This window comes from Haliotis cracherodii, unplaced genomic scaffold (assembly GCF_022045235.1).
Source record: "Haliotis cracherodii isolate W230 unplaced genomic scaffold, xgHalCrac1.p SCAF_15, whole genome shotgun sequence".
NCBI classification, from domain to species: domain Eukaryota; kingdom Metazoa; phylum Mollusca; class Gastropoda; order Lepetellida; family Haliotidae; genus Haliotis; species Haliotis cracherodii.
The window spans coordinates 13,192,688-13,212,287 of NW_027266270.1; the positions used below are offsets into that span (position 1 = coordinate 13,192,688).

At 40.8% G+C, this 19,600-nt stretch overlaps 1 protein-coding gene across 1 annotated transcript; it reads right to left on the reverse strand.

Annotated features, from left to right (window-relative positions):
* Nucleotides 1–2,262: 2,262 nt before the first annotated feature.
* Nucleotides 2,263–10,683, reverse strand: LOC139462297 (uncharacterized). Its single transcript, XM_071243922.1, has 3 exons — nucleotides 10,658–10,683; nucleotides 8,653–8,759; nucleotides 2,263–6,730 (listed from the first exon to the last, which is right to left on the reverse strand). The coding sequence occupies exons 2-3, from the start codon at nucleotides 8,749–8,751 to the stop codon at nucleotides 5,813–5,815; spliced, it is 1,017 nt and encodes a 338-aa protein (XP_071100023.1). The 5' UTR covers nucleotides 8,752–8,759; nucleotides 10,658–10,683; the 3' UTR covers nucleotides 2,263–5,812.
* Nucleotides 10,684–19,600: the final 8,917 nt, after the last annotated feature.

Consider the following 19,600-nt stretch of genomic DNA (forward strand, 5'->3'; position numbering starts at 1 on the left):
TATTCATCAATGTCTACTGTACTTTTGATATTTTCGTACACAACTGACTAGAAAAATGTTTCATGGCAAAAGAGTTATACTTTGTAATATGTCTTGCCTGCTTTTGAAAGCATTAATAAGGCCATTATGTTACGCACAATAAATTTAAATTTAAATGGGTTGTCTACAAGTTGACCAATATCTTTTTTTTAATCTGCAGAACATTTAAATGTTTCGAAAGTAGTTTAAAATAACCAAATATCAATATTCTAAAAGAAGACAATTATTTTCTGGACTCACATACATGTCGTCTGCTACAGAATAGCTTGTGGTCATTAATCAGTTGTGACACACCGGGGAAGCTGGCAAGAGGACCCCTGCTGATAGCGGGAGTTTTGGGGGGACTGGAATGCAGTTAGCTGTTCCTCACTTTGAGGATTTCAGAGACCCTTATTCCACTAAGATGAAAATATTAATGTAAAATATCTAACTAGATTTCACAATTCAAATGGCTATACAGTACACGTTTCACATGACGGATCACTACGGGGTTGTGTTGCAGTATATGTGTAGATGCTCTTAACAGTAGTCGCCCTGAAGGCGGGGTATCCGGATTGACGGGGGTCCACTGCATTCACAATGATCCTGTGATCTTCTATCACAAACTGTTTTCACATTCCGAGTACGGACTTGGTGGGGCGCGCGAAAAGGATACATGAAAATATATTTAGACAGCGTCGTCACTTTTAGACATATATATGAACGTAAATAAACAACAACAAAAAAGAAGAAGAAAAGCCTATATGATCAGATTAAACAATTTATTCTAATTTTATCGTCACAGTTGGACTTGGTTTAACCAATCAATATGAGCGCGTGTCGGTGTAAGGGAGATAACACTCATGTCCCGAAATGCTCTACCGTGTCATTTCAGCATTGCATTAATGCTGTCCACATCTGCAGTGTCACATCAAAGGGTGTTACGCGGATTTCTACAAATATTTTTTTTTCTGAATGGCTGATGTAAGTTTTATTCTTTATCTTTTTTATTTGTAATGATTTATTATGCATTTGAGTTAGGTGCGCCGATGTACACTTACATCAAATATAGACTGTTTGCATTTTCGTGTCAAATAACATGATTATCGCGTAGTGTGACCTCCCGACAAGGGTCGTGTTTACATATGTGGCGCAGCCACTAGTGAAAATGTCAGTTGTGTCAGGACACAAGATGAGACAAACATATTTTTTACAATAAAACATATGTTATTTCTGCGAAGGCCACAGTGTCATTGAGGCAGATTGAAAGAAGTTCAGACATAAAGCGTTAGTTCACTCGTGTAACGCATGTTATTCCACCTGAGTGGGATATAGATTGAATATTTTCAGATAATTACAGTATTTCATTACTAAATAAATAACAAAATATCATTAAGAATAAAGATGAGATAACTCTCAACAGAGGGACTTATCTGTCTGGTATTTCCATACTATTTCTCAACATTTTCCTCATAATAATTTCACCAGTTTAGGCACACAGCTCTTGGCTACATATGGCCAAAGTGCTCTCCATTTATTGCAGATGAATTTCACTATCTTTGAAAAGTCCTTATTTTAGGTCTCATGGACATGTTATTTGAGAAAAGAGGTAACTTGGACAAGCGTTATATTAAACATAGATGTGTCATGCCCTTGAGGCTTCAAGGTATTAGCAAATATTAATCTCATTAAAATTATTTCTATTATTCTCACTACTGTGTACAATAAAGATTGCTGTCTAACATACCTATATGTCTGTGTCTGCCTTTCATCACGAGTAATTATGTACATGGTTCAAATAAACATTTACCTGACTTGTGATAGAAATTAAATGGGAGTTGTTGTTGTTGTTGTTGTTGTTGTTGTTGGTGGTGGTGGTGGTGGTGGTGTGTGTGTGTGGGGGGGGGGGGGGGGGGGGGGGATTCGTGTAGCTCTGTCTTGTATCGAACTACGGATGATCATGACTCGATATGTTTCAATAGTCCCTCGGCCAACGCCGGATTTTAACAAGATGTAGCACCAATATGCTTTACTGACTGTTTCGAGTTGGTCAAATTAATTTCTGTGCATCTAATTAAGTCACATTTGTCGAACAGTAACGGGCATGATACTGATGATACACATAGCTATAGGCTCCTTGCGACATTGAAAAAAAAAATATTGCATTTTTGACGTCAGTCCTGGTTTTGTACGTAGGCAAATATATGCCATGTTCCTCATTGATAATGGACAGACCGACAGGCAGATTGTTTATTAAAGTCTCACGTCACATAAAATGGTTACATACAAAAGTACATTATAAAACCCTTTAAAAGTAAGCCATTCGTTAAGAGTTACGGGAGACTATTAAGCAGTATTAAAATAATACATATACAAGATTATACAACACATTTGAATCATAAAATGTATAGGCATTAGCATATTAACTTTATTTATAAGTAAAAGTCATTTCATTACATCATATTATGCTTATATAAAAGTACACAGAAATTATACTGAAAATAATATCAATGTTATACATTAACACTTTCTCTTCTAAAAAACATGCACGTTTTGCATGTGAACTGTATAATATCTGGGCTTGACATGATAAAAATCACTTTCAGCGCGTCATTAAAAACACTAAAACTACACACATTAAAACAAGTTCTCTCCACAAAATTGCGTTGGCGTACGCATGTGTCAATCGGAGTGTCAGAAGTAGGGATCAGTACACTGTGTTAAGATGCCTCATAAATCCGGTTGTTCACAACCTAGAAACATTTCCTTCCTACTGCGTTTTCAAAATATACATCAACAATGGACAAAGAGCGGAAGCAACATTAACAGCTGTCCCATAACGGTTTCCAAACCCTTACATATAAAAATAAAATAATTGTTTGTACAATGGAACAAATGTTATTTGTGCGAAGACCACAGTGTCATTAAGGCAGGCTGAAATTAGCTCCGGCATAACAAAGGGTATTTAACTAGAGTAAAAATATTATTATTCCACTTGAGTAGGATAACGATTAAATAATATCAGATAAATACATAACTGTTACTATTCATGTCCAGTAACATGCATGAAAGTGACAAGTATACCAAACAAGTATAGACTTATCACGTTAACAGGTAAGGAACAGAGTTTGATCACGCGATGTGAATAATACAATTCAGCAGAAGGCTTGTTGAAATATACTTCGAATAAAAATGTGCCCCGAGACCAACATATTTAAAACATGTTTTAAAGAACTGTTACAATCCGACTTTTCAAGTTAAATCCTATTGTTGCAGCAGGTTCCAAATTTTTGGACATTCCATGCCGTTCGTGTACAAGGGAGCCGCGTTGGACTCGGGTGTGTCTGACAACGTACAATGGAACTACGTTTATTTTACATATTTGTAATAAAACAAACCCATAAATTCTAACCGTCACTTTGGAAACATGATTGTCACGAGAAAGATTATTATATTTTTTAACTCAGAAAACAAGTTTAACAAAACTTTTGTGAGACACAAGATCTAACCGATGAACTAATTACAAATCAACAAACAACGAAAAGATAAGACTGTATAACATATTCGTTCACACCCATCTACATATCAACGGGTAATATATAGTCAAGCTTCAAAAGTCCATGAAATGTGTGTCATCAATAGCAACTATTTTCACATTAATAGAATTGCCTTTACACATGTATTGAAAGTAAAAATCATGTACTATATACACCTGTACAACTCAAACGCAATATGAATATCTGGACAGTGTGGTCTCGCAGATGGAGGAGTCTTGTCATCGTGTACACAAGCAGCCCCTTGTCAAGACAAACCTGGGAGCCAGATCCCGTTATAATGGCTACAAGGTCAAAACAGAAAGTCGCAGATCAGATGTTCTTTCCTTGTCAAACATATGTGGGCAATGGAAGTGACAAGACATTTAGCCATAACTTGTGCAATCAGACCAGAAATTGATCGAAATAATTAGAATTCTGCAATTTATTTTAATGTTTTGAATTTGTGAAAGTCTTTGGTTCGTTAACATCAATACAATCAACCGCCCAAAACGAAGAGGGTGTTATAAAGTCGAAATATGATAACTTAGAGATTGATGACAGTTATTCTTTATATGTACATGGTACGACTTTAGCACCTTCCAATCATGATGGAAATATGCAGCAATGGCGGGCTACACACACACACACACACGCACGCGCACGCGCACCCGCAAACACACACACACACACACACACACACAACATCACACACACACAAAATCACACACACAAAATCACACACACACACACACACACACACAATCACACACACAAAATCACACACAAAATCACACACACACACAATCACACACACAAAATCACACACAAAATCACACACAAAATCACACATAGGCACACACGTACACAGACACACACACAGACACAGACACACACAAACACACACACAGGCACACACAGACAGACACACACAAACACACACGTACACAGACACACACACAGAGACACACACACACACACACGCACACACACAGACACACAACACACAGAGCATTGAAATATGACGGTAACTGTGAGCTGCCTAGAAATGACGCATTTGACGCACAAAGTTTCACCGAAAGGAAGTGTCCTGCGATCGTTCCACAAACCAACAATAACAACGATTGTTAAACAAAAACTGTCACGTGTATTGTATCTGAATACAGCGCCAGTAAAATGGTGCTAAATGTCGTCACAAATCATGCTCGTTAGTCCCGGTAGAGTTGTCTCCCTTTATAAACATATCCATGTTGCTGTTTCAAGAACACAGCTAATGAACAATGGCGGCAGACGCAGCTCAGATTATCTTTCTATTACACATTCGCCAGTGTGTGTCTTGTGTTGCATAATGAAACACATCAACAAATTCAGGCATCGTCATCCAAGGAACGAAAACCAATATTGTCATAACGTCCCCTTTTCGTGTGTGAGTGGCCACCGGTAGTGAAGGACACTATTTCGTCTTTTACACCCAACTGAATCGGCAGATGATTCTCATGGGTTGACATTTTATAATTTCTTGCCGCACACGATACCATGAACGTGTTGACGTCGTAAATACATAACATGAACCCTTCCAATGCCGAGAGGGTGATAGGTGAACACGTGTTCCAATGGACCACCTTGCGATTCCAGAGAACATTGGAAAATGTATAAGTTCAAAAGAGTACCATGATATTACCTGACCTGGTCGAGAAACAGGATATAACAGTTCATCCCAATGATCGTTGTGATAGATTCTACTCATCCTATATTCTAATAATCCTATTTTGTATTATCTCATAATTGTGCGATCAGTGTTTCAGTTGTGTCATAGCCATCCGTGTTGTAAATGTAAGGCTCATCACATCGAGAGTCATCCAAGTTTATAACTTGATGAAAGCCACGAGCACGTGTATTGTGCTGACAAAGCAACGATGACAATCATCCTTACCGTGTTGAACGGAACGCATTCCGAGAACTGAAACTTCAAGACATTCAAAAACACATTACAGGGAACGCTTCCCGACATATACATAATCTTTGAGTCGACCAGGTACGTGAACGATACAGCAATGCCTTGTCTCGAAGTTAAACGAAACTCACAAAACGTTTCGAGAGAACTGGGAGATATGTTAGTATGTATGTGTAAGGACAGGTGTTAGGTCATTGGTTAATTACACCGATATGTGTTTAGAGTTAGTAAACACTATTACTACTGCAACTATCGTAAGTCTCTGCTAATGTATGTAAGTATCGCTCAGATGGACCCAAGGATATCTTTAGGTAGACTTCAGCCGTTTCAGCTTCCTTCTGTAATAGTTAGGCGCATGTTGTCCATATAAAGTGTTCACCCTGTTCATATCAATATCACCCGACTTCATCATGTCTTCAAGGCTTGTCACCATGGCCCTCACATCATTCACGAAAGTCTTCATCTCGTTGCTGCTAGGATCTGGCCCAGCCTCCTTCAGCACATTGCCCAGCTCCTTCAAAATACTCCCCACCTTCACCCTCGAGTCGACCAGGTTAACCCGCGACGAGGGAGGTGCAGATGACATGAACACATACTTGTAGTGCAGGGCATTGATGTCCGCATTGCGAACCTTCTCAGCAAACTGTTCCATCTCTTGTTCCTTCTTCTCAACCTCCTCTACACACTCTTCAATGTCTGACTCTGACGTCAAGGTACGTTTCAACACCCATTTGTCCTCATAAAACGGAGAACTGTATTCGGCATACACAGAACATGTTCCGGAATAGGAATTGGCGTACGAACCAATGTCCTTGCTGAAGGATGAGCCGAACACCTTCACCCCGCCTTCTGATGTGGAAGAAGACCTGTTCGAATCCTGTTCGGAATCCAGTTGGACTGTAAGAGATGCTTCACCTCCGATACAAATAGTATTGACAAAGTATGTTGCCTTTTTGCAGATGTCTTTTCTACAGCGTCTTTCCTTTATAACTTTGGGGGTCTGGAGTGAAAGGGTGCCTTTCTGTATCCTGCAAGTGCTATGTAGAGTGAGGGAGTTGTTGCTTCTGTTTGTCGTTTCGTGTTGACTGTAACTCGCCGATGCTTCTGCCAGCCCCCACAGGACAGATACCTTCCCCCAGGCCTCTAGATCCCGTGAGTGACTGCTGGTGTCTCTACCAGCCTCCCGTTGGTAACCACAATACCGATGTGGATTCTCAGCAAAACCCTGAAACACATTCAACAACATTCAACGCCTCCGTTATTGTTCAAGGAATAATTGTTTTGGTATATTTTCAAGAAAATTAATATTACCATTTTCAGATTCACATGTTTTATTCTTGCATTCCCCTTGTTTTCAGAACCACGAGCTTGTCATAAGTTTCTTACAAGGGTCGGGTGGTGGATGTGTGACATGGTTGAGTCTCAACAATATTCTAGTTATATCACAGCGTTCCGTAAATAACCGGTCAAAATGCGTCGTCTCTTAGGAAAAGCCATATAATGTTAGGCACCTGTTCTATCCGGGGTCCCGACGAGTACCCAACCAATACAAACGAGATCGGGTACTAAGAGTGACAAGGACAGACTAAATCAGGGAACTAGAGTGACCAAGGCAGATTAGATCAGGTAACTCTAGTGACCAAGACAGAGTAGATCAGGGAACTATAGTGTCCAAGACAGACAAGATCGGGTACCTGGAGTGACAAGGACAGACTAGATCTGGGAACTATAGTGACTAAGACAGACTAGATCAGGGAACTACAGTGACCAAGACAGGCAAGTTCAGGGGACTATAGTGACAAGGACAGACTAGATCAGGGAACTATAGTGGCAAGGACAGACTAGATCAGGGAACTATAGTGACAAGGACAGACTAGAACATGGAACTATAGTGACCAAGACAGACAAGTGTAAGGGACTATAGTGACAAGGACAGACTAAATCCGGGAACTATAGTGACCAAGACAGGCTAGATCGAGTAACTGTAGTGACCTAGACAGACAAGACCGGGTACCTAGAGTGAACAAGATAGATTAGATAAAGTAACTGTAGCGCCCAAGAAAGACTACATCGGGTAACCTGAGTGAGCAAGACAGACTAGATCAGGGAACTATAGTGGCAAGGACAGACTAGATCAGGGAATTATAGTGACCAAGACAGACAAGTGTAAAGGACTGTAGTGACAAGGACAGACTAAATCAAGGAACTATAGTGACCAAGACAGACTAGATCGAGTAACTGTAGTGACCAAGACAGACTGGATTTAGTAACTATAGTGACCAAGACAGACTGGATTTAGTAACTATAGTGACCAAGACAGACTAGATCAGGTAACTACAGTCACCAAGACAGACTAGCCGATCAGGGAACTATAATCACCAATACAGACTAGCCGATCAGGGAACTATAATCACCAATACAGACTAAATCAAGGAACTATAGTGACCAAGACAGACTAGAACGGATAACTATATGTCACCAAGACAGACTAGATCAGGGGACTATAGCAACCAAGACAGACTAGATCAGGGACAAGCCATATAATGCTGGGCACCTGTTCTATCAGGGGTCCCGACGAGTACCCGACCAATTCAAACGAGATCGGGTAGTAAGAGTGACCAAGACAGACCAGATAGGTTAATTATGGTGACCAAGACAGGCCAGATCGGGGAACTATAGTGACCAAGACAGACGGTGAGACAGAGATGGTAATTATAGTGTACATGTTACTTTCATTTGTATCACGGGTGTATTCGCATGTAGTGTGCAAGTGGGTAACTAGAAATACAAGTCAACACAGCAGCGAACACAGTCGTAAAATCATACATTTTGCGACCCTTCAGACAAACCCTTCCTACTTCAATCAAACAGTAAACAATGTGAGCGGAAACTAAACGATGTCTTTTTAAAAGTGAGTGAGTGAGTGAGTGAGTGAGTGAGTGAGTGTTGTTTTACGCTTCTCGTAGCATTATCACGGCGATGGACACCAGAAATGAAGCATTAGATGTTATCTTCGTAATTCGTGTTGGACAGCTTGCCGATCAACAGTTCACAAATGTTGACAATGAATACCCTGTTTTCTTCACGATAAGACAAATGGCTTACATACATATTGATAAAAACTGTTTCTCGTATTAATGCTCCTACCTCCGAAATCGGGTTTTTGACCATCTGAACTCCATGCGGACAATCGCCAAGCTTCAAGGACCGATAACGGCTAGGTATGTCTCTACACAGGACTTCCATTATGAGACCTAAACAGAAACAATGGCTGATATCATGTGTTCAATTAGGCTGAAATGGAACAACTCACCAAGTTCAAATTTACATGCAACATTCTCCTGCTCGGAGTGAAGTGTAGTTACATCAACCACGTTTTCATTCTGTCCATAGAAGCACGTTATGGTTTTTTTTATTTGGACATGATCTTATTTATAAAATGACTGAAGTGTTGAGAAAGATATATGCAAATTTAAAGCCTTGTGTTAGAAACAAAGAAGAATTGCCCGAAATATTTAACACTGACCTTGGTGTCAGACAAAGCCCCTATCTATTTTCATTCTTCATCAGTAAACTTGCATTGCACATTCATGATAACGGTGAAAATAGTGTACAATTACATCCAGACTTTGTAAATTATTCTTGTACTATTTGCTGATGATATTGCATTGGTATAAAGTACTCTTTCTACCATTTTCTATTTCTACAAATGCACCGATTTTTTCAGTTATGAGTGGAAACTAACCGTTAACTGAAGTAAAAACTAAAGTAGTAGTTTTCAAAAATGTGGGTAAATTACCTAGAAATGAAAAATGGTTATTTATAATTCTTCATATCACTATTTTTGCCTCAAAGGACTTAGACTTTGATCTATACACAAGTATATTTAGTGCGTGTGACTTCGTGTTTACACTGACAGACAGCAACCATTTTTATATGGAAAAAGAACTTCGATTACAATTGTAAGACAACAATTAATTAAATGTGGTTATGACAAGCTCTATCAAAATTTAGATGTTCATCACACACGCTATTAATTACCAAGGGAGAAGGGAATGCGTACACAGTGTAAACATCATAGAGTTAAAGATGAGTAATACAGTAAACTACGGTTATAACGAACACGCTTATAACGAACTGACGGATATAACGAACTCACTTTTTGGTCACGACTACTTGCTGTAGTCATGCTGTATATGTACTTATAAAGAACAACGGTTATAACGAACTAGAATTAGAAGTCCCGTTGAGTTCGTTATAACCGTAGTTTACTGTACTATAATTTTCTGCTTGTATGTCTATTCTATTCGCAGTTTAAAATTTAAAAGTACCATATGTATACATTGTAAATCCAATTATACATACATTTCTTTCTTCCGTAAAAAGTTTTCATACACTAATTTTAAGAAACATCTCCATATATTTGTAGCTGCAAAGAATGCACGTAACATTAGTTAATTACTCAACATTGTATTTATATTGTACTATAGGCCTGTGGCCTCCTGAGTACTGACATGAAACAATTGACACACAATTGCATGTACATTAAACAGTGTAAGGGTATTTGTAAAGAGCCATGTAGTGACACAGTATGGCATATTAACAGCAACATCAGATTAATTCTAAGATCATTAAAAAATCTTTAAATTCAGCTTCAGGTCGGCCTACGGAGGACCTATTTTGACCCGGAATCACCCGTAATGTCACGATCCAAATAAACCTTTTTTTTAAAACTTAAAATCAACAATCAACATATCTTTGATCCCAGCTAGTCAAAGGGACGTAACTCAAGATTCATTTTCTCCGAGAAATCCGGTCTTCATATTCGATGTGGGCATTTCTTGATCTTAGATCTTTTTACTGACCTTCCCGTTCCTGGGACATATCGAAGCAGTTTCTTACGACTGATAGACAGCAGGACAGGCGGACAGCATTCGTGGATGAGAAACTGTTGAGGTATTTGAGCCGGAAACATGTCCTCAACTCGAGTGTTTCCTTACGTTTACAGAGATAATGTGCCATCTCTGTATCTTAACAGTCCAAGTTAACGTGTTGGATAGATGACCCCAATTGCCATCTATTGTGTACACGAAATATGAAGCCATTTGACGTGTAAGTTTAGTTTGGGGGACTAACACCTATACATATTTACCTGCGCTGTTACCTCTTCTTCCTGGTTTCGGTTTAAACGAAGGGAAGCAACTCTTGTACGCCGTGTGGAATATGTGTGTCGCTGCTTGGAGGCCTGTTCACCAGAATGACCGGTAGCTCTGAACACATCCCCTCGGCAAGATACCCACATGTAATCCTGTGCATTTAATTCAGCACGATGCATCTAAACTAATGCTTTCGTACATGTTCATATGATAGTGCTTCTCCGTGAAGGTAAATTCTGAAACATGTAGGGTAACGATTCGTGAGGTATGTCTATATATGCATGAGTCGATTGAGAAAGCAAACACTGAGGTTTGATATCATAAGGCCTGAGGGATTTTATGTATTTATGTATTATCACCAACGTGGTACACCTCTGTCACACCGGGACTACTTTTTTCATTCATAAAAAAAATCATTCATTTTGCAACTACAAGGCAGATTTATGCAATATCAAGAGAGCGAGAGATATAGAACCAAACAAGACAGTCACACGCATCAAATTCGGTTTTCATTCTATATGCATGAGTTTCTACAGATATTATATAATCGAGCTATATCCATTTACAATGTACGACTACCGATCAATAGATCGAGGGTCCCTATGAGCGTGACGCATCCGACCACTTTCGCAACTTTCCATTTGATTTAACGTAAAAGGATAAGCGTGGTGAAATTAAGTCTGTTTAAACTATCTGGACAGATATCTTGACTTTCTTGGAATGGTCCCCTTCAAGGCGTATTTTGTGGCTCTGTTTCGGGAGTTGTTTGTTCACGACTGCACAACCAGATGACTCAAAGTGCCCGGAGACATTGTCGCTTATTTTGGCGCTCAGAGACATTGTCGCTTATTTTGATACAAGTTGATATATCAGGCAGACGCTAATAGAGGAGGCCTTCCCCTGGCCACACCGACAGTCGTTCCAGCCACATTTCTTTATCCGATAACGCCAATTTTAGTATGTTGCATGAAAAAACAACCAGACAACAGTTACAGGAGCACACGGAGTCAATGTCTCAGTATCATACAGGACTCAAATTAAACATCAAGGCTTAGCTTAGGATAGGTTAGGATGCACTAGGCACAGGGGCAGAATACCCCTTTGAAGGATGGGGCTATGCAGGTCAGTGGAGCGGAACCTCACTCATTCACAGCTCCGTAATATGCATCAAGATGTCCGTGATTGTTGCGCCTTGGGGTGTGTGACATCCTTTGTGCACGGAACACAGAAGACGCAAAACTAAATGATACATACAGAAAAAAAAAGTATTTACCATCATTACAAATGCTTTCTCCATTTTAATATAATAAAGCTGGTTTTGGCAGTGAAATATACCTCATGTTTAACAGTACACTACTACTACTACTACTACTACTACTACTACTACTACTACTACTACTTCTACTACTACTACTACTACTACTACTACTACTACTACTGTTTCCTTGTGTCATTTTCAAATGATATCGGCATGTCATGTACATGTCATGGACTCGACAAAAGAAGCATTCTTTGTCTGAAACGTGGCAAGGTGGAAGATTCGATTGATTGATTGGGTTCGGTTTAACGCCGCTTTTAGCAATATTTCACGGCGGGGGACACCAGAAGTGGGCTTCACACATTGTACCCATGTCGGGAATCGAACCCGGGCCTTCGGGGTAACGAGCTAACGCTTTAACCACTAGGCTACCCGACCGCCCCGCAAGGTGGAGGAGGGCGAATCATTCAGTTGACTTGGGTGAAGAGTTATTGACCATCTAGTGGAAGGTCAGGTCTATACGTATGGATGCAAGTTAGAGACAAATCCCAAAATGACCATATCAAAGATAAACTTCGGACAGAAGAGCAGACTTAAAAAAATCTGGAGTTCAGAGATGAATGCTCAAAATGAAGTCAAAGCCACAAATACTTATTCTGTAGCCGCCCTTTCGTATTCTGTTGTTGTTGATTGGACAAACCAAGAAATTCAGGGTATTGACTCCTTCACACGAAGAACCATGTCAGACAAAAGATCCCACCACCCTCGCTCTTCCCTCAATCGCTTATATTTACAAATAATAATGGGAGGGCTTTTCATGATAGAATTGTTTGTGCACTTTTTCACACGTTTATTTGTCTGATGATCCCCTCGGGAAGCATGACAAGACTCATGATGATTACAAGACATGCCACGGTTTCCTTAAACAAGCCAAGGATGTGGAAAATACTCTCCATATTAATGTTCATTTAGCTGATGGTTCTGTACTGCTGGACGCCGTATCTGAAGTGTCAAATCAAATCAGCCCAGACTCATTAAAACCATGACGGGCAGGACATCTCTTTATAACCGAGATGGGGCATACCATGACGGGCAGGACATCTCTTTATAACCTAATTGGGGTACACCATGACGGGCAGGACATCTCTTTATAACCAAGATGGGGTATACCATGACGGACAGGTCATCTCTTTATAACCTCTATGTGCCGTATACTATGACGGGCAGGATATCTCTATATAACATATATGGATTATACCATGACAGGCAGAACATCTCTTTATAACCTATATGGGGTATAACATGACGGGCAGGACACCTCTTTATAACCTAATTGGGGTATACCATGACGGGCAGGGCATCTCTTTATAACCAAGATGGGGTATATCATGACAGGCAGAACATCTCTTTATAACCTAATTGGGGTATACCATGACGGGCAGGGCATCTCTTTATAACCTATATGGGGTATACCATGACGGTTAGGGCATCTCTATATAACCTCTTTGTGGCGTATACCATGACGGGCAGGATATCTCTATATAACCTATATTGGGTATACCATGACAGGCAGAACATCTCTTTATAACCTATATGGGGTATAACATGACGGGAAGGACATCTCTTTATAACTTAATTGGGGTATCCCATGACGGGCAGGACATCTCTTTATAACCTCTATGTGCCGTATACCATGACGAGGAAGACACCTCTTTATAACCTATATGGGGTATACCATGACGTGAAGGACATCTCTTTATAACGAAGATAGGGTATACCATAACGGGGAGGGCATCTCTTTATAACCTATATGGGGTATACCATGACGGGCAGACCATCTCTTTATAACCTGCATGGAGTATACCATGACGGGCAGGGCATCTCTTTATGACATATATGGGGTATACCATGACGAGGAGGACATCTCTTTATAACCTATATGGGGTATACCATGACGGGCAGACCATCTCTTTATAACCTGTATGGAGTATACCATGACGGGCAGGACATCTCTTTATAATCTATATGGGGTATACCATGACGAGGAGGACATCTCTTTATAACCTATATGGGGTATACCATGACGGGCAGACCATCTCTTTATAACCTGTATGGAGTATACCATGACGGGCAGGACATCTCTTTATAACCTATATGGGGTATACCATGACGAGGAGGACATCTCTTTATAAGCTATATGGGGTATACCATGACGGGCAGGATGTCTCTTACCTATATGGGGTATACCATGACGGGCAGAACATCTCTGTATAACCTATATTGGTATACCATGACAGGCAGGACATCTCTTTATAACATATATGGGGTATACCATGACGAGGAGGACATCTCTTTATAACCTATATGGGGTATACCATGACCGGCAGGATATCTCTATATAACCTATATTGGTATACCATGGCGGACATGACATCTCTTTATAACCTATATGAGGTATAACATGACGGGAAGGACATCTCTTTATAAGCTATATGGGGTATACCATGACGGGCAGGATGTCTCTTACCTATATGGGGTATACCATGACAGGCAGAACATCTCTGTATAACCTATATTGGTATACCATGACAGGCAGAACAGCTCTTTATAACATATATGGGGTATACCATGACGAGGAGGACAGCTCTTTATAACCTATATGGGGTATACCATGACGGGCAGAACATCTCTTTATAACCTATATGGGGTATATCATGACGGGCAGGACATCACTTTATAACCTATTTGTGATATACCATGACGGGCAGGACATCTCTTTATAACCTGGGTGTCGTACACCATGACGAGGAGGGCATATCTTTATAACCTATATGGGGTATACCATGACGGACAGGACATCTCTTTATAACCTCTAGGGGGTATACCGTTTCGGGCAGGACATCTCTGTATGACCCGGGTGGGTTACAACACGAGCAGGACATCGTTTTATAATCTATATGGGGTAAAGCACCACGGGTAGGACATTTCTTTACAACCTAGGTGGAATACACTACGATGACGACATATCTGTAACCTAGGTTGAGTACACCATAACAAGGAGGACATCTCTTTACAACCTAGGTGGAATACACTATGAAGTAGACATATCTGTAACCTAGGTTGAGTACACCATAACAAGGAGGACATTTCTTTATAACCTAGGTGGAATACACTATGAAGAGGACATATCTGTAACCTAGGTTGAGTACACCATAACAAGGAGGACATTTCTTTACAACCTAGGTGGAATACACTACGATGACGACATATCTGTAACCTAGGTTGAGTACACCATAACAAGGAGGACATCTCTTTATAACCTAGGTGGAATACACTATGAAGAGGACATATCTGTAACCTAGGTTGAGTACACCATAACAAGGAGGACATCTCTTTATAACCTAGGTGGAATACACTATGAAGAGGACATATCTGTAACCTAGGTTGAGTACACCATAACAAGGAGGACATTTCTTTATAACCTAGGTGGAATACACTATGAAGAGGACATATCTGTAACCTAGGTTGAGTACACCATAACAAGGAGGACATCTCTTTACAACCTAGGTGGAATACACTATGAAGAGGACATATCTGTAACCTAGGTTGAGTACACCATAACAAGGAGGACATTTCTTTACAACCTAGGTGGAATACACTACGATGACGACATATCTGTAACCTAGGTTGAGTACACCATAACAAGGAGGACATCTCTTTATAACCTAGGTGGAATACACTATGAAGAGGACATATCTGTAACCTAGGTTGAGTACACCATAACAAGGATGGCATCTCTTTATAACCTAGGTGGAATACACTATGAAGAGGACATATCTGTAACCTAGGTTGAGTACACCATAACAAGGAGGACATTTCTTTATAACCTAGGTGGAATACACTATGAAGAGGACATATCTGTAACCTAGGTTGAGTACACCATAACAAGGAGGACATCTCTTTACAACCTAGGTGGAATACACTATGAAGAGGACATATCTGTAACCTAGGTTGAGTACACCATAACAAGGAGGACATCTCTTTATAACCTAGGTGGAATACACTACGATGACGACATATCTGTAACCTAGGTTGAGTACACCATAACAAGGAGGACATCTCTTTATAACCTAGGTGGAATACACTATGAAGAGGACATATCTGTAACCTAGGTTGAGTACACCATAACAAGGAGGACATCTCTTTATAACCTAGGTGGAATACACTATGAAGAGGACATATCTGTAACCTAGGTTGAGTACACCATAACAAGGAGGACATTTCTTTATAACCTAGGTGGAATACACTATGAAGAGGACATATCTGTAACCTAGGTTGAGTACACCATAACAAGGAGGACATCTCTTTATAACCTAGGTGGAATACACTACGATGACGACATATCTGTAACCTAGGTTGAGTACACCATAACAAGGAGGACATCTCTTTACAACCTAGGTGGAATACACTATGAAGAGGACATATCTGTAACCTAGGTTGAGTACACCATAACAAGGAGGACATCTCTTTATAACCTAGGTGGAATACACTATGAAGAGGACATATCTGTAACCTAGGTTGAGTACACCATAACAAGGAGGACATCTCTTTATAACCTAGGTGGAATACACTATGAAGAAGACATATTTGTAACCTAAGTGGGGTACACCATGACAAGGGGGACATCTCTTTATAACCTAGGTGGAATACACTATGAAGAGGACATATTTGTAACCTAGGTTGGGTACACCATGACAAGGGGGACATCTCTTTAAAACTTAGGTGGGGTATACCGTGGCGGGGAGGACGTTAATTTATAACCTTGGTGGGGTAGACCATGCCGAGGAGGACATCTTTTTAAAATCGAGGTGGAATACACCATGGCGAGGAGGACATCTTTTTAAAACCTAGTTGGGGTACACCATGCCGAGGAGGACATCTCTTTAAAACCTAGGTGGGGTACACCATGACAAAGAGGACATCTCTTTATAACCTAGGTGGGGCACACCATGCCGAGGATATATATGTAACCTAAGTGTAGTATACCATGACGAGGAGGACATATTTGCAACCTAGGTGGGGTACGCCATGACAAGGATGATCTCACTTTATAACCTAGGTGGGATACACCTGGACGAGGAGGACATCTCTTTATAACCTAAGTGGAAGACACCATGATGAGGACATATCTGTAACCTGGATGGGGTAGACCATGATGAGGAGGACATCTCTTTATAAACAAGGTGGGTTACACCATGACGAGGACATCTCTTTACAACTTAGGTGGAATACACTACGATGACGACATATCTGTAACATAGGTTGAGTACAACATGACAAGGAGGACATCTCTGTATAACCTAGGTGGAATACACTTTGAAGAGGACATATTTGTAACCTAGATGGGGTATACCTTGTCAAGGAGGACATCTCTTTAAAACTTAGGTGGGGTATACCGTGGCGAGGAGGACTTTACTTTATAACCTGGGTGTAGTACACCATGACGAGGAGGACATCTCTTTAAAACCGAGGTGGAATACACAATGACGAGGAGGACATTTCTTTATAACCTAGGTATGGCACAGCACGACAATGAGGACATCTCTTTATAACCTAGGTGGGGCACACCATGACGAGGACATATCTGTAACCTAGGTTTAGTACACCATGACGAGGACATATCTGTAACCTAGGTGTAGTACACCATGACGAGGAGGACATCTCTTTAAAACCTGGTTGGGGCACACAATGACGAGGACATATCTGTAACCTAGGTGTAATACACCATGACGAGGATGACATCTCTTTAAAACCTAGGTGGGGCACACCATGACGAGGAGAACATCTCTTTATAACCTAGGTGGGGTACACCATGACGAGGAGGACATCTCTTTACAATCTAGTTGAGGTACACCCTGATGAGGAGGACATATTTTTACAATCGAGGTGGACTACACCATGACGAGGAGGACATCTCTTTTAAACCTAGGTGGGGTACACCATGACGAGGAGGACAAGTCCCTAAAGTTTAAAGCGTGTCCTCGTTTCTCCCGTTTACCGGATTTTACAGCAATGCAACACCTGGTCCCCTGTAATTCCCCCCAGCCAGCGTGTTATATATCAAACGCCGGCATCTGTCACAGGGAGCAGTGTTCAGCCATAACACATCGGTTCCTGCATGCACATGTGTTCATTTATTGCACCTGAATGGTACTTCCAGATGAAACAAGAACCCTCTGATAATCCCGTGTAAGTGTTATAACCCTTTCCCTGCCATAAATCTGCCGTAAAGAATATTTCTTATCAATTAGAAACAGCCAAGATGGAGATATTGTGTTTGAAAACTGATAACGTGCCTTAAATTCAAATAAACATCTCTGTGAGCCAAAATGGCGTTTTGTTTTCCTTTTATATAAATTTCACAGCTATTTTCGATGGTAAATCCAGTGGAATCTGTATTGGAGGATGATTGAAACTTGGAATTCTCTGGCGTTGACGTGTTATATATACCTGAATCATAGTTTAATGATAGTTCTTAAATGTTTCACCCCGATCTTTATTCCCCTGTGCGGTCGTGTAGCCTAGTGGTTAAAGCGTTCGCTCAACACGCCGAAACCCCGGGTTCGATTCCCGACATGGGTACAATGTGTGAAGCCCATTTCTGGTGTCCCCCGCCTTGATATTGATGGCATATTGTTAAAAGCGTCGTAAAACATACTCGCTCACTCTTTATTCCCCATTCACCCATCCCTGTTCCATAGTGTGTTGTACGTCGTTTTCAGGTTTATCACAGCAATATATTACGACAGGAATATTACGGATTGGCTTTACACATTAATGCATGTTGGGAATCGAGCCCAAATTGCAAGCATGACAAGCCAACACTTTACCGTGCACCCGTTTGGGGGTTAATGCTCCATAACTCACCTTACACGGTCGCGTCCCTTAGGATCGTGGGTTCGAATCCTGGTTTGCTAGTTTGGGTTAACGCCATTTTGAACAATCTTTCAGTCATATCACGGCCTTACGACAGAGGATGGCGTATGTCAAACACGATAACGGGTATAGTGCTGACCAAGAAACATAATTAGGGCTATATAACCCTGGATCATAAGTTTCTGACATGTCTAAGGGACGCACCACTGCATATGGAATTGGGGCTCTTTAGACGACGGGGTCTCCGAGAATAAAAATGAACAGAAAATGGCAACTAGAGCAACGAAGCATTGTATACTGTATGGTGACCGTTGTTTACCCCAACTCACTTGATCATTTACTCACCATCACTCACTCATTCGATAACTCATTCACGTCCTCACTCATTCACTCAGCCACTCACTCGTTCAGCCACCCATGCACTCAGCCGTCCACACTCACTCACTCACTCACTCACTCATGCAAACCACCACAAATACAAATGCATAATCAAATAATCAATGCATGATCACTTCCTCACTCACTCAGCCACTCACTAGTTCAGCCTCCCATCCACTCAGCCATCCACACTCTCTCACTCATTCACTCACTCACTCACTCACTCACTCATTCACTCAGCCACTCACTCGTTCAGCCTCCCATCCACTCAGCCATCCACTCTCTCACTCATTCACTCACTCACTCACTCAGCCACTCACTAGTTCAGCCTCCCATCCACTCAGCCATCCACACTCTCTCACTCATT